Below are 19,898 nucleotides of genomic sequence, written 5' to 3'. Positions count from 1 at the left end.
TGAAGTGTAGTTTCAGCATGACTCTCAATGTGAGAGACGAGGTAGTCTGAGTGAACCCTCGAAGTGTAGGGTCGCATCGTTCCATTTTTAACCAACGTTTAGTTGGCTTCAAAGCCCTTTTGAGATCGTCAAACAATGTTTGAGAGATGAGTGATATTGTCGCACCCGAATCAATTAGCACATGAAAAGTTAAGCAGCCCTCCAGGACTGTTTCCAGATATGGACGTTTAGATTTGTGGTTAGTGGACATATTCCCCACAAAGTGGAGTGGTCGTTCGCAACGACGTGATGTGCCTATTGCTGTTCATGGTGGAAGCAGATTGACATTTCCTATTTTGAGTGGGCTTGGCTTTAACGAAGCGTTTGACCTTTTTCTTCGCAACTTTTGTATCAGAGTCTATAGACAAAGCCCGGGGGCTTGTTTCTTGATCAAGCGGGCCCTGGATAGGGTCTTGAATGAGAGCGGGAGAAATTTGAACTTTAACGTCCTTGAATTTGGGTGTTAATTCCTGCGGACCTGGTGTCCGGTAATTCCTCGTCCTACTTGTGACTTATCTTCTACCCTTTTCTCAAATTGTTCTCGCTTTAGTTCTTCCCGTAGTGGAACTTCTGGAGAACATTGATCTACGTTTTGATCGTCCTTCAACCCTTTGTTACCCTTGTGCTCTGACACTTTTTGTGGGTTGGGTGCAGGAACGTAGTGAACAGGTCGATTGTAGCGGTAGTCATGTTGATGGCGATGTACTTTACAGTTATTTCGACCTCAGAGGTTATTGGAATCATGGTTTCGTGGTAGAAACTGTTGTTGTGCGTCATCTCTCAACGCTCCAATACCTGATAAGGCACCCTCTAACTGGGGTGAGTGCTCCTGGTCAAACTTCAACACCGAGTGGTCAGGGCTCTTAGCGTTGTGAACTTTTGATGCCTCAAAAGCTGTGCTTGCAAGCTCTCTGAGTTATAAGATAGGCAAGCCAACGTGGGCGGCAGGGCCCAAGTAGGTAATGAAGGTAGGATACATGTTCGTCAGGAACATTTGTTTAAATGGTAACAGGTCTTCCATGCCTGTTTCAGTGAGTTGGCCAAAGTAAGCGGAACAAAGCCTATGATAGTAAGCTTGTGGGTGTTCTTTCTGAGCTTGTTTGACGGTGTTAGCCAGTGAGCTATCGTGTTTGCGAATCGCAGAACCACTGAATTCTAATTTCAAAGCTGTGGCAAGTTTAGCGTAGTCATTTAGCATGTGTTGCTGTTGTAAACGAATGAACCTTGTCAAGTGTCTATTCGACGTTCGCTTCAACAGGTAAACCCTGTCAGAACACGTAGCATTCGGGTAGCCATCCAACGTGTCCTCTATGTCAGCTAGGAACATCTCAGTATCGTTTGGCTGACCCGGAATGGGGTCAAAGGAGGGGAATGTATTCCACGCCAAGCGGGAGGAGAGGGTTGGCTTCATCCTGTGGAGAGATTGGGGCCAAAAGGAGAAGCCTTGTTGTTGTTGGCCAAGAGGCGCAATATTACTCAGTGCCGAATGGCCAAGAGGAGAAGACTGAGGGACACATGAGGGAGGCAAGGTCTGAAACCTATCGTCTTTACTCTTGTGTGTACAGGGCTCCAGTTATTTGGATTGGTAGTCACACTGTAGAGCGTGACCATTCTGGACTTCCTCCAGATGGTACCTAAGGGTGGTATTCTGCTGCATTGCAGAGTCCACTTGAGCTCTTAGAGTACTGATTTTGGACACGTGAGTGTCACACTTGCTCCTTTCGGTCTCAAACTTATCTGTCATGGTTTGCAGATAGAGGTCTTGAGTAGGGAGCGAGAGATTAAGTGATAAGATTTCCTCCGCTTGCTTAGAAATCAATATTTCCACCTTCATCACCTGAGTTCTCTCATCATTCATTTGGTCAGCGACTTCAATGAGTTTTGCTGATTTGTCATCCAACTTTGTCATTGTGTTCATTAACTGATCGTCTTTGGTCTGCAGCGTTTTGAGTAGAACCGTGTTACTTTGAGTAATGTTCAACAAAATTGCATGCGTGTTATCAAGTTGAGCGCTCCTGTTTGTAGATAACTCTTCAGATTTATCTAGTTTGGCGTGAACATCATCGTATTTAGTTTTGGCTAAATCAAGTTGTTCCTGTAGCATTTGATTTTGTTCCTGTAGAAGACGATTTTGTTGAAGAGCTTGTGCTTGTTCATCGTCATACGTTTTTACAATTACATTTAATTGTTCAGTTTTCAAGCGCAGTTCCATAGCTAGCATAATTTATCAATTTTCTGCATTTGTCATTGGTTTCCCGGTTCTCTCCACCTGTCCCTTTATGTCTACCATTACCTGCTCGTGCTTCAGCTGTGCACTGCGGTATTGGACAGATGCCAATCTCGGGTGGCAAGACATCAGGGCTAGAATGGAGAGAACCTTTACGAGGCCTGCGACCAATGGTTGATTTTGGAAGGCGTTGTTGTCTGCTTTTCCACTAATGGCATAATTAGGGTTGGTATCGCTGATGAGGTCAGAGATCAATCTAAATGTGGGTGGAAGTTCACTAATTATCGGGCAAGTGGGGACTACACCCTCTGATAGCTTGCACATTATTAGAACATTTTGAAAGGAAAAAATGTTTTCCCTAATTTTCCAAAGTTTGGTTTTGGAATAGCTGCAAAGACTATTTTAATCTATTTATAGACGTTAATGAACCATCAGTACTGGACAGTACTGTGGAAGTTGGACGTGAATGAATTTGCAAAAGCAAATTGAATTAATCAATGATAAGGATTAAATCATACCTGGATAGGCTATCTGGGAATTAAACTTTAAATTAACCTGGGAAGTTGGTTCAATTTAGAAAGGTATGTTCGAAAATTTAAATTGAATGAGATGATAATACCCAAGCAATTAGGTGCAAATGTTAGGTACATTTACCACTGTGGTACACTTTCCCCTCAGGCCAAAGCCATATGGGATTCCCGCTGGAGGCAGGACTGATTGATTGTGCTTTGCAGAAGCATATTTTTCTGATTGATCAAATTTTATGAATAATCAAACCTGAATAGGCTATATGGGAATGAAACTTTAAATTCACCTGGGAAGTTGGTTCATCTAGGTTACTATTGCAAATTTTAAGGTGTCTCATTTAATTGGAAGAACCTAGAAAGGTATGTCCAACCATTTAAATAAATACATTGAATGAGACCCATGCAATTGAGATTGCTGGATTATTTTAACGTGATCCAAAAGTTCCAACACTTCTTTTAAGAGATGTACTTGCGATTATTCACCACCAGTGTGCTGAATGCTGAAATCAAAGGACGGGACTTCCGTCGCGCAAGGTGGAGGAATTTAAACATTAAGTACAATTACCACGATCCATTGTGAATCTACTGTCCGGTCTCTATTTCTTTTAAACCTGCTACGGAAGAGAGAAGAATGCGCGATCGTGAGGTGATATAGAGAGCAGCTGTTGCTTCAAAAGGTATCTCTACCTGAAAATACAGTATCTAAGTGATTGATAGTTGGTATTCAGTAGTCATAAAAGTATGCCTTATTTTGAAGAACTACAACATTTTGTCAGACAGCAAAAGCAGCAGCTCTGTAGAGGTGAGATTACTTGGAATTAAATAATAAAGTAATTAAATAAAACAAATGTAATATGCACAACAACTGAAATATTTTATTGAAGTAATGTTAATAAATGATGATAAGCAGTAATGGGCATCACTACTATCATGGGACTTGTATTGTTTTATTCTGTGTTGTTACAGCCTTCAACCCTCATAATGCAAAGTGCATTTAATGTTTAAAGAATCAAAACTAAAATTGAAAAACCGTGATTATTTTTTAAATAATTGAACCGAAACTGACCAAATAAACACCAAATAAACACTAATCGCTCAGCACTAGTGGATGAGAAACAATGGACCGGAGCCGAATTTGATTAATAGTTTCTGCAAATGTAGATTTTGTCAATATATTGTTGCTGGATTTACTATAGCAATTAGGGCACTAGTATCTTTATAAACGGATGTTTGACACTCATATCATTTTTCATTGTAGGACACAATGGACTGGTAGCGGTAAGTGGATATTTGCTTATCCAAATATATCCATCTCCATGAATGTGTGACATATCTAACTTAATTTACGTGTGTGTGTCTACATGCATTATGTTAATAGCTGTGAGTGTGTGTGTGTGTGTGTATTCACAGGCAGCCTATCTGCAGAAAGGTGGGCTGAAGACAGCAGTTCTGGAACGCAGACATGTTCTGGGAGGGGCGGCAGTGTCGGAGGAAATCATCCCAGGTGAGGTTCACTCTGTCTGGTGACAGACTCCTGCTACAGAGGGTCCCTCTGGAGGTCATGGTGGTGCAGCAGGGTGTTCAGTAGAGTCAACACAGACACTAGAAGAGTAGAAAACCTGCTCTCACATAAAAAAAATTGTGTTCTTATTGTAGAATCTCAAGTTGTTTACTATGTAGTTAATGTGTTTCCTTTTCATTTCTGTATGTCTGTCTGCAGGTTTCCATTTCTCCCGGTGTTCCTATCTCCTCAGCCTGCTCAGACCACACATCTTCAGAGACCTGGAGCTCAAGGTGAACAACCAGCCATCATACTTGATATGTCAGTGATCTTCTGCAGGCTTTTGAAAGAATGAACTGATCATTATGTCTTTGAATATTTAAATCAATCAGGTGTGTTACAGTGGCTGTCACAAGTATTCACTCCCCTTTCATCACGTTGTATTGTGTTACAAAGTGGGATTAAATTAATTTAATTGTCATTTTGTGTCAACGATCTACACAAAATACTCTGTAATGTCAAAGTGGAAAATGAATGAAAAATAAAACAGTAATATATCTTTATTAGATAAGTACCCCCCTGAGTCAGTACATGTTAGAAACACGTTTGGCAGGGATTACATCTGTGAGTCTTATTAAGTTAGTCTCTAAGCGCTTTGCACACATGGATTCTGCAATATTTGCCCATTATTATTTAAAATATTCTCAAAGTTGTGTCAAGGTGTTTGGGATCATGGCTATACAGAAAGTCTTGTCATAGATGTTCAAGCTGATTTAAGTCAAAACTGTAACTAGGTCACTCGGGAACATTCCCTGTCTCCTTGGTAAACAACTCCAGTATAGATTTGGCCTTGTTTTTTAGGTTATTGTCCTGCTGAAAGGTCTGATGTAAAGCAGACCGAAGCACATTTTCCTCAAGGATTTTGCCTGTGCTTAGCTCCATCCCATTTCTCTTTATCCTAAAAAACTCCCCAGTCTTTGCCGATGTCAAGCATACCCATACAATGATGCAGCCACCACCATGCTATTCTGTGTATTTTATTATTTTTTTCTCTGTCATTTAGGTGATTCTTGTGGAGTCACTACAATGTTGTTGATCCATCCCCAGTTTTCTCCCAACACAGCCATTGAACTCTGTAGCTGTTTTTAAATCACCACCATCCCTGAGCAGTTTCCTTCCTGTCCTGCAGTCCAGAAGGCCAACTGTATCTTTGATGTGACTGGGTGGTTTAATACATCATCCACAGCATACTTATTAACTTGACCTTGCTTAAAGAGATATTCAAAGTCTGCTTATTTTTATTGTTACCCCATCTACCAATCACTGCCCTTCTTTATCAGGCTTTCGAAAAGCTCCCTGGCTTTGTAGTTGAATCTGTGCTTGAAATTCAATACTTGACTGAGGGACCTTACAGATTTAGTACAGTTGAAGTCGGAACTGTACATACACTTAGGTTGGAGTCATTAAAACTCATTTTTCAACCATTCCACACATTTCTTCCACACAAAACTATAGTTTTGGCAAGTCGGTTAGGACATCTACTTTGACGCAAGTCATTTTTCCAACAATTGTTTACAGACAGGGACCACGCAGCCGTCTCACCTCTCAGGAACGAGGCGCGTTCTGTCTCCTAGAGATGAACGTACTTTGGTGGGAAACGTGCAAATCAATCCCAGCTGGAGGAAACAGGTACAAAAGTATCTAAAGTAAAATGAGTCCTATATCGGCCGCGCAGCAAGGAAGAAGCCACTGCTCCAAAACTGCCATAAAAAAGCCAGACCATGGTTTGCAACTGCACATGGGGAAAAAGATTGTACTTTTTTGGAAAATGTCCTGTGGTCTGATGAAACAAAAATAGAACTGTTTGGTCATAATGACCATCATTATGTTTGGAGGCAAAGGGGGTGGCTTGCAAGCCAAAGAACACCATCCCAACCATGAAGCACAGGGGTGGCAGCATCATGTTGTGGGGGTGCTTTGCTGCAGGAGGGACTGGTGGACTTCTGACCTAAGACAGGGAAATTTTACTCTGATTAAATGTCAGGAATTGTGAAAAACTGAGTTTAATTGTATTTGGCTAAGGTGTATGTAAATTACCGACTTCAACTGTATGTATGGGGGACTTATTATGTAACTTATTATGCAATTTTGTTAAACCAGATTTTACTCCTGAACTAATTTAGGCTTGACTAAAAAAATACTTATGCAACAACTATATTTTAGTTATATAATTTGTAAAAATGTGTAGAATTTTCTTTTCACTTTGACATTATGGAGTATTTTGTGTTGATCAATAACAACAAAAATTACAATTAAATCTATGTATTTCAATCTGTAGGTCAACAAAATGTTAAGTAAATCCAAGGGGGGTGAATACTTATGATACCCACTGTATGTGTGTATGTGTTCAGAAACATGGACTGAAGTTGTACATGCGGGACCCCCATGCCTTCACCCCAATGTTGGAGGGGGGGGTAGGGGGTCTCCCCCCTCGGTCTCTACTGCTGGGCTCAGACCTGGCCATGAACCAGAGGGAGATCGGCAAGTTCTCTGAGACAGACGCCAAGGTGGGTAGCAATAGAAGTTAGACAGCTTACTGTACAGATGCTGTTTATTGTAGATGTTAGCTCACTTAGCTCTATTAGCTAGTACTCAGTAGGCTACAGTAAAAGGAGGAAATGGATGGGAGTAGTGATTGTTTCCCCCTCTCCTTGTTATGTAATTAACAGTAACTATTTCTGTGCCTCTCCCTTTCCCCCTGCCCCCCCCAGGCGTACCCAGAGTTTATAACCCACCTGGATAAGTTAGCGGTGGCCATCCACCCCCTCCTCGACTCGCCCCCAGTAGACATCGCGGGGTTAACCGGGGGGGCCCTGAGGAGGAGGATGGCAGCACTGAGGAGTGCCTTGCCCCTTGTCCAATGTGGTACTAAGTTGTTTTCCTACATGTTTGTAGGGTGAATAAACACAGCTGAAATGTTAAATAATGACTGTATTATTTATAATACAATACATCTGTTTTTATTTTTCAATATATTGCATAATAATACTCACCTTTTCTGTTGTGTGTTTACAGGCTTGAAACTGGGCAAGAACATTCCAGACTTCTATGAGATCATAACTGCACCAATAATGAAGGTTGATAGACCACCTATATCACTTTGTTTCCTTCACTTATCATCGCTTCCATTTAGACTGTGATTAGTAGAATGATGTGAGTTGGCCTACTCACACTCTCCAGTACCACCCTCTTGCTTAACAGGCATGGTGTCCATTCAGACTGAATTTCTGCTCTGTAACTCCTGTGTTCCCTTTCAGTATATACTATGGGGAGTAAACAACCAATCATATTCACCTGAAGTAAACTAAAATCACTCCAAATGGGCCAATGGATGCAGAGTTTGCCCTCGGAAGCTCAGCCATCCTGGCTATAATACCAGGGGTCGCATTAATTTCCTAGATTCTCAGCTCTTTAGCTCGCCTGAAGGAAGAATGTGCAACGCAATTGGCAAACTTTTCAGGTGTCGATCCAGCAGGACAGCTCCTCTCAGACCCTGAAGTATTACAACAGCTCCTCTGGTGCTTTGTTGTGCCAGCCCTGTGTGATGAAGGTCACCAGCTTGGAGAGAGTGGGGTCGTCTGCTGATGCCTTCTGGAGCTCCTGCAGTGTTGGAGTGGAGTGGGGAAATCCCCTCGGCAGAGAGGTGAAATCACACAAAGTCAATGGCAGGGGTGGAGTAGAAACCCTTTTCTCCATTGAGAGTGAGGTTGTGTTTCTGCCAGTGCAGTGAACACACTGTGTAGGTGCTCATCATGGACCCTGATGGTAGGCCTGTGAACAGAGATATCATCGAGGTAGATGGCCACCCCGGGATCCCTGCGAAGAAAGACATCAAGATCTTTTGGATGCAGCTGGGGACCGAGCTGAATCCAAATGCCGTGCGCTTGTAGCGGAAGACCTCGAAGTGGGTGATGAACGCTATGAGGTTGTGGCTGCTTTGGTGTAGCAGCACCTGTAGGTATCCCTGGAGCTGTAGAACAGGGTAGTGAACTCTTCTGCAGGGTGTATTTGTCTGGGAGGATGGTCCTATTTGCTGCTCTAAGGTCCACACAGGTGTAATGATCTCTTTTTTACCACCACCAAGTTTGCGATCCAGGGGGATGCATCAATAGCCTCGATGATGTCTTCCTCTAGCTGGCACCGGAGCTCGGCATTGATATCTGCATGCAGGGCCAGTGGGACACAGCGTAGAGGTTGTATGATGGGGGTCTCTCCACTTGAGGGTGGGGCGACGGCGTGTATAGGATCTGAGCAGAGTGGTCTGTGTCAGTGAGAGCAAGAGGCTGGAGAGGGGAGGCTAGCTTTGCAGCAGATCCTGCAGTGGACTCCGCTTGGAAAGATAACTGGAGTGCCTTTGCCAGTGACAAATCATCAGGTTCAAGTAACAGTCTTTCACGTACTTTCTTGTTGTTTGTATGCTCGATTAGTTGGTCATGTACCATTTCCTCCTGCAGTCCCCCAAATTTACACTAGCGAGCTAAGCCCCGTAGATTTGCCACACACTGGTGTACAGACTCACCAGGCAGATGATGGTGCCGTCGGAACTGAAACCGATGGAGACGGGCACTTTGGGGTGTAGAGAAGTGTGTCTCCTAGAGAGCCACAGCATCAGCATAACCAAGTGTCCCGAACACATGCTGTCCCTATGCGCCTTGGCAGTGTAGCACAAGTGCTTTTTTTTAGCCAAGCGTCACTCACGTCTTGTAAGCCCAGTGCAGTAATGTATGTTTCAAAAGATGGAATCCATTGAGTCCATGGAACCCGGGGCTCACCAGGCAGAGCGAGGAAGGGAGAGAGTGGTGGTAGGGAAACCTTCAGCCATCTTAGTAGCCAAAGGTTTGAAGGTTAGAAACGACCACAGGTGTTAGAGCTAACTGTACTTGTTTAATCATAACGTCAACTGAACAATACAGAACGTGGGGTGTAACATAACCCTAGGGTCAACCACTGTAACAATAACATCTCGCATGACTGTTCTACTGTACAGTCATAACAATTATCACTTGGGAATGATGTATTATCACTTGTGAGTGATGCCCAGCTTGTGCAGTAAGGCAAGAAACAGCGCATGACTTTTTTTGGGGCGATTTTTATTTCAAAGCATAGTCACACATCATGTAGCCTAGCCCATAGACCTATATACAGTGGGGCAAAACAGTATTTAGTCAGCCACCAATTGTGCAAGTTCTCCCACTTAAAAAGATGAGAGAGGCCTGTAATTTTCATCATAGGTACACTTCAACTATGACAGACAAAATGAGAAAAAAAATGCAGAAGATCACATTGTAGGATTTTGTATGAATTTATTTGCAAATTATGGTGGAAAATAAGTATTTGGTGACCTACAAACAAGCAAGATTTCTGGCTCTCATAGACCTGTAACTTCTCCTTTAAGAGGCTCCTCTGTCCTCCACTCGTTACCTGTATTAATGGCACCTGTTTGAACTTGTTATCAGTATAAAAGACACCTGTCCACAACCTCAAACAGTCACACTCCAAACTCCACTATGGCCAAGACCAAAGAGCTGTCAAAGGACACCAGAAACAAAATTGTAGACCTGCACCAGGCTGGGAAGACTGAATCTGCAATAGGTAAGCAGCTTGGTTTGAAGAAATCAACTGTGGGAGCAATTATTAGGAAATGGAAGACATACAAGACCACTGATAATCTCCCTCGATCTGGGGCTCCACGCAAGATCTCACCCCGTGGGGTCAAAATGATCACAAGAACAGTGAGCAAAAATCCTAGAACCACACGGGGGACCTAGTGAATGACCTGCAGAGAGCTGGGACCAAAGTAACAAAGCCTAACATCAGTAACACACTACGCCGCCAGGGACTCAAATCCTGCAGTGCCAGACGTGTCTCCCTGCTTAAGCCAGTACATGTCCAGGCCCGTCTGAAGTTTGCTAGAGAGCATTTGGATGATCCAGAAGAAGATTGGGAGAATGTCATATGGTCAGATGAAACCAAAATATAACTTTTTGGTAAAAACTCAACTCGTCGTGTTTGGAGGACAAGGAATGCTGAGTTGCATCCAAAGAACAGAACCGTGTGGTTCTGGGATTTTTGCTCACCGTCCTTGTGATCATTTGAAAAATGACAGGCCTCTCATCTTTTTAAGTGGGAGTACTTTCACAATTGGTGGCTGACTAAATACTTTTTGCCCCACTGTATACCGAGTGACTGACTGAAAGGGAGTATACATTTATGAGTATAACTACTGTTCCCTGAAGGAGGGAACAAGGTATAACTTATTTTGGGCCGCACCTTCAGATGATTTGAGCTCGCTGAAGAGCAGTACTGAATTGAGAAAATGAATGCGAGCCCCGGTATCATTGCTAGGAAGGCGGGCTTCCTAGGGCACGCTCGGTACCCATTGGACCGTTGGGTGTGATTTCAGTTTTCTTCCTGTGAATATGATTGGTCGTTGACTCACCCATAGTATGTTATACCTAGTTCCCTCCTTCAGGGATCAGTAGTTATATTAATAACTGTACATTCTACTCTATTTCTCAGACCCTAAACCAATGGTTTGAGTCAGAGCTGTCTATATATACAGTGCCTTGCGAAAGTATTCGGCCCCCTTGAACTTTGCGACCTTTTGCCACATTTCAGGCTTCAAACTTAAAGATATAAAACTGTATTTTTTTGTGAAGAATCAACAACAAGTGGGACACAATCATGATATCCCTCTAGTGGTGTGGGGGCTGTGCTTTGGCAAAGTGGGTGGGGTTATATCCTTCCTGTTTGGCCCTGTCCGGGGGTGTCCTCGGAAGGGGCCACAGTGTCTCCTGACCCCTCCTGTCTCAGCCTCCAGTATTTATGCTGCAGTAGTTTATGTGTCGGGGGGCTAGGGTCAGTTTGTTATATCTGGAGTACTTCCCCTGTCCTATTCGGTGTCCTGTGTGAATCTAAGTGTGCGTTCTCTAATTCTCTCCTTCTCTCTTTCTTTCTCTCTCTCGGAGGACCTGAGCCCTAGGACCATGCCCCAGGACTACCTGACATGATGACTCCTTGCTGTCCCCAGTCCACCTGGCCATGCTGCTGCTCCAGTTTCAACTGGCCTGGGCCCTAGGACCATGTCCCAGGACTACCTGACATGATGACTCCTTGCTGTCCCCAGTCCACCTGGCCATGCTGCTGCTCCAGTTTCAACTGTTCTGCCTTACTATTATTCGACCATGCTGGTCATTTATGAACATTTGAACATCTTGGCCACGTTCTGTTATAATCTCCACCCGGCACAGCCAGAAGAGGACTGGCCACCCCACATATGCTCTCTCTAATTCTCTCTTTCTTTCTCTCTCTCGGAGGACCTGAGCCCTAGGACCGTGCCCCAGGACTACCTGACATGATGGCTCCTTGCTGTCCCCAGTCCACCTGACTGTGCTGCTGCTCCAGTTTCAACTGTTCTGCCTTATTATTATTCGACCATGCTGGTCATTTATGAACATTTGAACATCTTGGTCATGTTCTGTTATAATCTCTACCCGGCACAGCCAGAAGAGGACTGGCCACCCCACATAGCCCGGTTCCTCTCTAGGTTTCTTCCTAGGTTTTGGCTTTTCTAGGGAGTTTTTCCTAGCCACCGTGCTTTTACACCTGCATTGTTTGCTGTTTGGGGTTTTAGGCTGGGTTTCTGTACAGCACTTTGAGATATCAGCTGATGTACGAAGGGCTATATAAATAAATTTGATTTGATGAAGTGGAACGACATTTATTGGATATTTCAAACTTTTTTAACAAATCAAAAACTGAAAAATTGGGCGTGCAAAATTATTCAGCCCCTTTACTTTCAGTGCAGCAAACTCTCTCCAGAAGTTCAGTGAGGATCTCTGAATGATCCAATGTTGACCTAAATGACTAATGATGATAAATACAATCCACCTGTGTGTAATCAAGTCTCCGTATAAATGCACCTGCAGTGTGATAGTCTCAGAGGTCCGTTAAAAGCGCAGAGAGCATCATGAAGAACAAGGAACACACCAGGCAGGTCCGAGATATTGTTGTGAAGAAGTTTAAAGCCGGATTTGGATACAAAAAGATTTCCCAAGCTTTAAACATCCCAAGGAGCACCGTGCAAGCGATAATATTGAAATGGAAGGAGTATCAGACCACTGCAAATCTACCAAGACCTGGCCGTCCCTCTAAACTTTCAGCTCATACAAGGAGAAGACTGATCAGAGATGCAGCCAAGAGGCCCATGATCACTCTGGATGAACTGCAGAGATCTACAGCTGAGGTGGACAACAATCAGTCGTATATTGCACAAATCTGGCCTTTATGAAAGAGTGGCAAGAAGAAAGCCATGTCTTAAAGATTAAACCCCTACAACTCATCCAGAACGCCGCAGCCCGTCTGCTGTTCAACCTTCCCAAGTTCTCTCACGTCACCCCGCTCCTCCGCTCTCTCCACTGGCTTCCAGTTGAAGCTCGCATCCGCTACAAGACCATGGTGCTTGCCTACGGAGCTGTGAGGGGAACGGCACCTCAGTACCTCCAGGCTCTGATCAGGCCCTACACCCAAACAAGGGCACTGCGTTCATCCACCTCTGGCCTGCTCGCCTCCCTACCACTGAGGAAGTACAGTTCCCGCTTAGCCCAGTCAAAACTGTTCGCTGCTCTGGCCCCCCAATGGTGGAACAAACTCCCTCACGACGCCAGGACAGCGGAGTCAATCACCACCTTCCGGAGACACCTGAAACCCCACCTCTTTAAGGAATACCTAGGATAGGATAAAGTAATCCTTCTCACCCCCCCCCCCCTTAAAAGATTTAGATGCACTATTGTAAAGTGGCTGTTCCACTGGATGTCATAAGGTGAATGCACCAATTTGTAAGTCGCTCTGGATAAGAGCGTCTGCTAAATGACTTAAATGTAAATGTAAATGTTAAAGATATCCATAAAAAGTGTTGTTTAAAGTTTGCCACCAGCCACCTGGGAGACACACCAAACATGTGGAAGAAGGTGCTCTGGTCAGATGAAACCAAAATTGAACTTTTTGGCAACAATGCAAAACGTTATGTTTGGCGTAAAAGCAACACAGCTCATCACCCTGAACTCACCATCCCCACTGTCAAACATGGTGGAGGCAGCATCATGGTTTGGGCCTACTTTTCTTCAGCAGGGACAGGGAAGATGGTTAAAATTGATGGGAAGATGGATGTAGCCAAATACAGGACCATTCTGGAAGAACCTGATGGAGTCTGCAAAAGACCTGAGACTGGGACAGAGATTTGTCTTCCAACAAGACAATGATCCAAAACATAAAGCAAAATCTACAATGGAATGGTTCAAAAATAAACATATCCAGGTGTTAGAATGGCCAAGTCAAAGTCCAGACCTGAATCCAATCGAGAATCTGTGGAAAGAACTGAAAACTGCTGTTCACAAATGCTCTCCATCCAACCTCACTGAGCTCGAGCTGTTTTGCAAGGAGGAATGGGAAAAAACTTCAGTCTCTCGATGTGCAAAACTGATAGAGACATACCCCAAGCGACTTACAGCTGTAATCGCAGCAAAAGGTGGCGCTACAAAGTATTAACTTAAGGGGGCTCAATAATTTTGCACGCCCAATTTTTCAGTTTTTGATTTGTTAAAAAAGTTTGAAATATCCAATAAATGTCGTTCCACTTCATGATTGTGTCCCACTTGTTGTTGATTCTTCACAAAAAAATACAGTTTTATATCTTTATGTTTGAAGCCTGAAATGTGGCAAAAGGTCGCAAAGTTCAAGGGTGCCGAATACTGTATATGTGTGTGTGTGTGTGTGTGTGTGTGTGTGTGTGTGTGTGTGTGTGTGTGTGTGTGTGTGTGTGTGTGTGTGTGTGTGTGTGTGTGTGTGTGTGTGTGTGTGTGTGTGTGTGTGTGTGTGTGTGTGTGTGTGTATATGTATATACACACACAGTTTAAGTCTGAAGTTTACATACACTTAGGTTGGAGTCATTAAAACTCATTTTTTCAACCACTCCACAAATTTCTTAGTTTTGGCAAGTCAGTTTGGACATCTACTTTGTGCATGACACAAGTCATTTTTCCAACAATTGTTTACAGACAGATTATTTCAGTGGGTCAGAAGTTTACATACACTAAGTTGACTGTGCCTTTAAACAGCTTGGAAAATTCCATACAATTATGTCATGGCTTTAGAAGCTTCTGATAGGCTAATTGACAACATTTGAGTCAATTGGAGGTGTACATGTGGATGTATTTTTAAGGCCTACCTTCAAATTCAGTGCCTCTTTGCTTGACATCATGGGAAAATCAAAAGAAATCAGCCAAGATTCGCATTCTGTCTCCTAGAGCTGAATGTACTTTGGTGCGAAACGTGCAAATCAATCCCAGAACAACAGCAAAGTACCTTGTGAAGATGCTGGGGGATACAGGTACAAAACTATCTATATCCACAGTAAACTGAGTCCTATATCGACATAACATGAAACGCCGCTCAGCAAGGAAAAAGCCACTGCCCCAAAACCGCCTTAAAAAATCCAGACTAGGGTTTGCAAATGCTCAATGGGACAAAGATCATACTTTTTGGAGGAATGTCCTCTGATCTGATGAAACAAAAATAGAACTGTTTGGCCGTAATGACCATCGTTATGTTTGGAGGAAAAAGAGGGAATCTTGCAAGCCGAAGAACACCATCCCAACCGTGAAGAACGGGGGTGGCAGAATCATGTTGTGGGGGTTCTTTGCTGCAGGAGGGACTAGTGCACTTCACAAAATAGATGGCATCATGAGGTAGGAAAATTATGTGGATATATTGAAGCAACATCTCAAGACATCAGTCAGAAAGTTAAAGCTTGGTCGCAAATGGGTCTTCCAAATGCAACTGTTCAGGGAAGTCAGGAACCAATACACGCAGTCAGTCAGGAAAGCTAAGGCCAGCTTCTTCAGGCAGAAGTTTGCATCCTGTAGCTCCAACTCCAAAAAGTTCTGGGACACTGTGAAGTCCATGGAGAACAAGAGCACCTCCTCCCAGCTGCCCACTGCACTGAGGCTAGGAAACACGGTCTCCACCGATAAATCCATGATTATCGAAAACTTCAATAAGCACTTCTCAAAGGCTGGCCATGCCTTCCGCCTGGCTACTCCAACCTCGGCCAACAGCTCCGCCCCCCCCGTAGTTCCTCACCCAAGCCTCTCCAGGTTCTCCTTTACCCAAATCCAGATAGCAGATGTTCTGAAAGAGCTGCAAAACCTGGACCCGTACAAATCAGCTGGGCTTGACAATCTGGACCCGCTATTTCTGAAACTATCTGCCGCCATTGTCGCAACCCCTATTACCAGCCTGTTCAACCTCTCTTTCATATATTCTGAGATCCCCAAGGATTGGAAAGCTGCCGCAGTCATCCCCCGCTTCAAAGGGGGAGACACCCTGGACCCAAACTGTTATAGACCTATATCCATCCTGCCCTGCCTATCTAAGGTCTTCGAAAGCCAAGTCAACAAACAGGTCACTGACCATCTCGAATCCCACCGTACCTTCTCCGCTGTGCAATCTGGTTTCCGAGCCGGTCACGGGTGCACCTCAGCCACACTCAAGGTACTAAACGATATCATAACCGCCATCGATAAAATATATAATAATAATAATAATAATATATGCCATTTAGCAGACGCTTTTATCCAAAGCGACTTACAGTCATGTGTGCATACATTCTACGTATGGGTGGTCCCGGGAATCGAACCCACTACCCTGGCGTTACAAGCGCCATGCTCTACCAACTGAGCTACAGAAGGACCATAAAAGACAGTACTGTGCAGCCGTACTGGCTTTCGACTCTGTCAATCACCATATTCTTATCGGCAGACTCAACAGCCTCGGTTTTTCGGATGACTGCCTTGCCTGGTTCACCAATTACTTTGCAGACAGAGTTCAGTGTGTCAAATCGGAGGGCATGCTATCCGGTCCTCTGGCAGTCTCTATGGGGGTGCCACAGGGTTCAATTCTCGGGCCGACTCTTTTCTCTGTATGTATCAATGATGTTGCTCTTGCTGCGGGCGATTCCCTGATCCACCTCTACGCAGACGACACCATTCTATATACTTTCGGCCCGTCATTGGACACTGTGCTATCAAACCTCCAAACGAGCTTCAATGCCATACAGCACTCCTTCCGTGGCCTCCAACTGCTCTTAAACGCGAGTAAAACCAAATGCATACTTTTCAACCGATCGCTGCCTGCACCCGCATGCCCGACTAGCATCACCACCCTGGATGGTTCCGACCTTGAATATGTGGACATCTATAAGTACCTAGGTGTCTGGCTAGACTGCAAACTCTCCTTCCAGACTCACATCAAACATCTCCAATCGAAAATCAAATCAAGAGTCGGCTTTCTATTCCGCAACAAAGCCTCCTTCACTCACGCTACCAAGCTTACCCTAGTAAAACTGACTATCCTACCGATCCTCGACTTCGGCGATGTCATCTACAAAATGGCTTCCAACACTCTACTCAGCAAACTGGATGCAGTCTATCACAGTGCCATCCGTTTTGTCACTAAAGCACCTTATACCACCCACCACTGCGACTTGTATGCTCTAGTCGGCTGGCCCTCACTACATATTCGTCGCCAGACCCACTGGCTCCAGGTCATCTACAAGTCCATGCTAGGTAAAGCTCCGCCTTATCTCAGTTCACTGGTCACGATGGCAACACCCATCCGTAGCACGCGCTCCAGCAGGTGTATCTCACTGATCATCCCTAAAGCCAACACCTCATTTGGCCGCCTTTCGTTCCAGTACTCTGCTGCCTGTGACTGGAACGAATTGTAAAAATCGCTGAAGTTGGAGACTTTTATCTCCCTCACCAACTTCAAACATCAGCTATCCGAGCAGCTAACCGATCGCTGCAGCTGTACATAGTCTATAGGTAAATAGCCCACCCATTTTCACCTACCTCATTCCCATACTGTTTTTATACTGTTTTTATTTATTTACTTTTCTGCTCTTTTGCACACCAATATCTCTACCTGTACATGACCATCTGATCATTTATCACTCCAGTGTTAATCTGCAAAATTGTATTATTCGCCTACCTCCTCATGCCTTTTGCACACATTGTATATAGACTGCCCATTTTTTCTACTGTGTTATTGACTTGCTAATTGTTTACTCCATGTGTATTTGTCTGTTCACACTGCTATGCTTTATCTTGGCCAGGTCGCAGTTGCAAATGAGAACTTGTTCTCAACTAGCCTACCTGGTTAAATAAAGGTGAAATCATTTATTTTTATTTTTTATGGACAATGACCCCAAGCATACATCCAAAGTTGTGGAAATGGCTTAAGGACAACAAAGTCAAGGCATTGGAGTTTGTATTGGAGTCAAGGTATTGGAATCCTATAGAAAATCTGTGGGCAGAACTGAAAAAGCGTGAGCGAGCAAGGAGGCCTGCAAACCTGACTCTGTTACACCAGCTCTGTCAGCAGGAATGGGCCAAAATTCACCCAACTTATTGTGAGAAGCTTGTGGAAGGCTACCTGAAACATTTGAAATAAATAAAAGCTGAAATAAATCATTCTCTCTACTATTACTCTGACATTTCACATTCATAATCTTAACCTTATCCTGACCTAAGATGGCAGTGTAGCCTAGTGGTTAGAGTGTTGGACTAGTAACTGAAAGGTTGCAAGTTCAAATCCTTGAGCTGACAAGGTACAAATCTGTCATTTTGCCCCTGTTCCTAGGCCGTCATTGAAAATAAGATTTTTTTCTTAACTGACTTGCCTTGTTAAATAAATGTAAAATAAAATAAGACAGGTAATTTTTACTCAGATTAAATGTCAGGAATTGTGAAAAACTGAGTTTAAATGTATTTGGCTAAGGTGTATGTAAACTTCAGACTTCAACTGTATGTATGTGTGTGTATATATATATATATATTCAATATTGTAGCAAAATATATATATATATATATATATATATATATATATATTTTTGCTACAATATTGAATAAGAATATTGGCGTTGCTGTCTAACCCTTCCTCATCTGATTCTGCTTGCGTCCATGTTGTAAATCTTTACAGCGTCTTCTGTGCCTTGCTGAATATCTATACCATTTATTTTTCATTTTCAGATCCTGAACCGTTGGTTTGAATCTGAGCCTCTTAAAGCCACACTGGCTACAGATGCTGTGATAGGAGCTATGACCAGCCCTAACAGCCCTGGCAGTGGGTGAGACACACACACCACACACACCCCTCTCAGAATTAAATAGAACGTTATATTGTATATATGTTTTGGACAATAATGTTTTCCCCTTTGTATCTCCCATCCGCAGGTATGTCCTCCTTCATCATGTGATGGGGGAGCTGGAGAAGGAGAAGGGAGCGTGGGGTTATGTGGAGGGGGGCATGGGAGGGGTGTCCAAGGCCATTGCTAGCTCTGCCCGCTCCCACGGAGCGGACATCTTTACTGAACAGGTCAGCTGGCTGGATAGGCACGGCTTTCACATTTGTTCTATTCCAGAGTGTTTTTCAGTTAATGTTAAACTGTAATGGTCCAGCTGATTATAATCCAGTGAATAAACATACACACAGCCATATAGGGCAGATTTAATTTCCCCAGGAGTGGTTATCTAGTGGTTCCATAGTTGGTAACTCAACCTTTTGAATTTAACGGCTAATTGGAAATATAATGTGTTCTTGTGTGATATGTGAGTGGGTGTGCATGCATATGGGTTACAGGATGTGCATCAGGTCTTGGTTGGGTCAGATGGCAGTGCCAAGGGGGTGGTCCTGAAGGATGGCACAGAAATCTACAGCAGAGTGGTACTGTCCAACGCTACACCCTACGTCACCTTTAAAACACTCACCCCTCAGGTAAAGCATCTTACAGGTAACACACTTTCACATCTTAACACACCTCAAGACTGGTGATTAACTTTAATCTCCAGTCAGATTGAATATGAGACTGACAATGTGAGACTATCCCGTTGAAGAACAAGCTCAAAATTCCATAGCTCATTCACAGTGCCTTCAGAAAGTATTCAGACCCCATGATTTTTTCCAAATTGATTAGGTTACAGCCTTATTCAACAAAATAAATCCTAATCAATCTATACACAAATGCCCACAATGACAAATCAAAGCAGGTTTTAAGAAATGTTTGCAAATGGATAAAAAAAAAAACTGAAATATCACATTTACATAAGTATTCAGACCCTTTACTCAGTACTTTGGTGAAGCACCTTTGGCAGCCTTGAGTCTTCTTGGGTATAACGCTACAAGCTTGGTACACCTGTATTTGGGGAGCTTCTCCCGTTCTTCTCTGCAGACCCCCTCAAGTTCTGTCAGGTTGGATGGGGAGCGTTGCTGTACAGCTATTTTCAGGTCTCTACAGAGATTAATGATTGGTTTCAAGTCTGGCTGGGCCACTCAAGGATATTCAGAGACTCCCTGCGTTGTCTTGGATGTGTACTTCAAATCAAATGTATTTATTTAGCCCTTCGTACATCAGCTGATATCTCAAAGTGCTGTACAGAAACCCAGCCTAAAACCCCAAACAGCAAGCAATGCAGGTGGAGAAGCACGG

At 43.7% G+C, this 19,898-nt stretch overlaps 1 protein-coding gene across 1 annotated transcript in view; it reads left to right on the top strand.

Moving 5' to 3' along the window:
- Positions 1–19,898, top strand: part of pyroxd2 (pyridine nucleotide-disulphide oxidoreductase domain 2) — a 41,240-nt gene that overhangs the window by 13,770 nt on the left and 7,572 nt on the right. The window contains exons 2-10 of the mRNA XM_035794467.2: positions 4,052–4,071; positions 4,204–4,297; positions 4,514–4,587; positions 6,706–6,861; positions 7,066–7,219; positions 7,370–7,431; positions 18,442–18,539; positions 18,646–18,787; positions 19,052–19,186. Coding sequence (XP_035650360.1) covers positions 4,052–4,071; positions 4,204–4,297; positions 4,514–4,587; positions 6,706–6,861; positions 7,066–7,219; positions 7,370–7,431; positions 18,442–18,539; positions 18,646–18,787; positions 19,052–19,186 — 935 coding nt within the window. The remainder of the gene's footprint in view (positions 1–4,051; positions 4,072–4,203; positions 4,298–4,513; positions 4,588–6,705; positions 6,862–7,065; positions 7,220–7,369; positions 7,432–18,441; positions 18,540–18,645; positions 18,788–19,051; positions 19,187–19,898) is intronic.

The sequence above is a fragment of the Oncorhynchus keta genome, chromosome 2 (genome assembly GCF_023373465.1).
Source record: "Oncorhynchus keta strain PuntledgeMale-10-30-2019 chromosome 2, Oket_V2, whole genome shotgun sequence".
NCBI lineage: Eukaryota > Metazoa > Chordata > Actinopteri > Salmoniformes > Salmonidae > Oncorhynchus > Oncorhynchus keta.
Note: the sequence above shows the minus strand (reverse complement) of the source record. Positions and strands in the feature narration are given on the sequence as shown.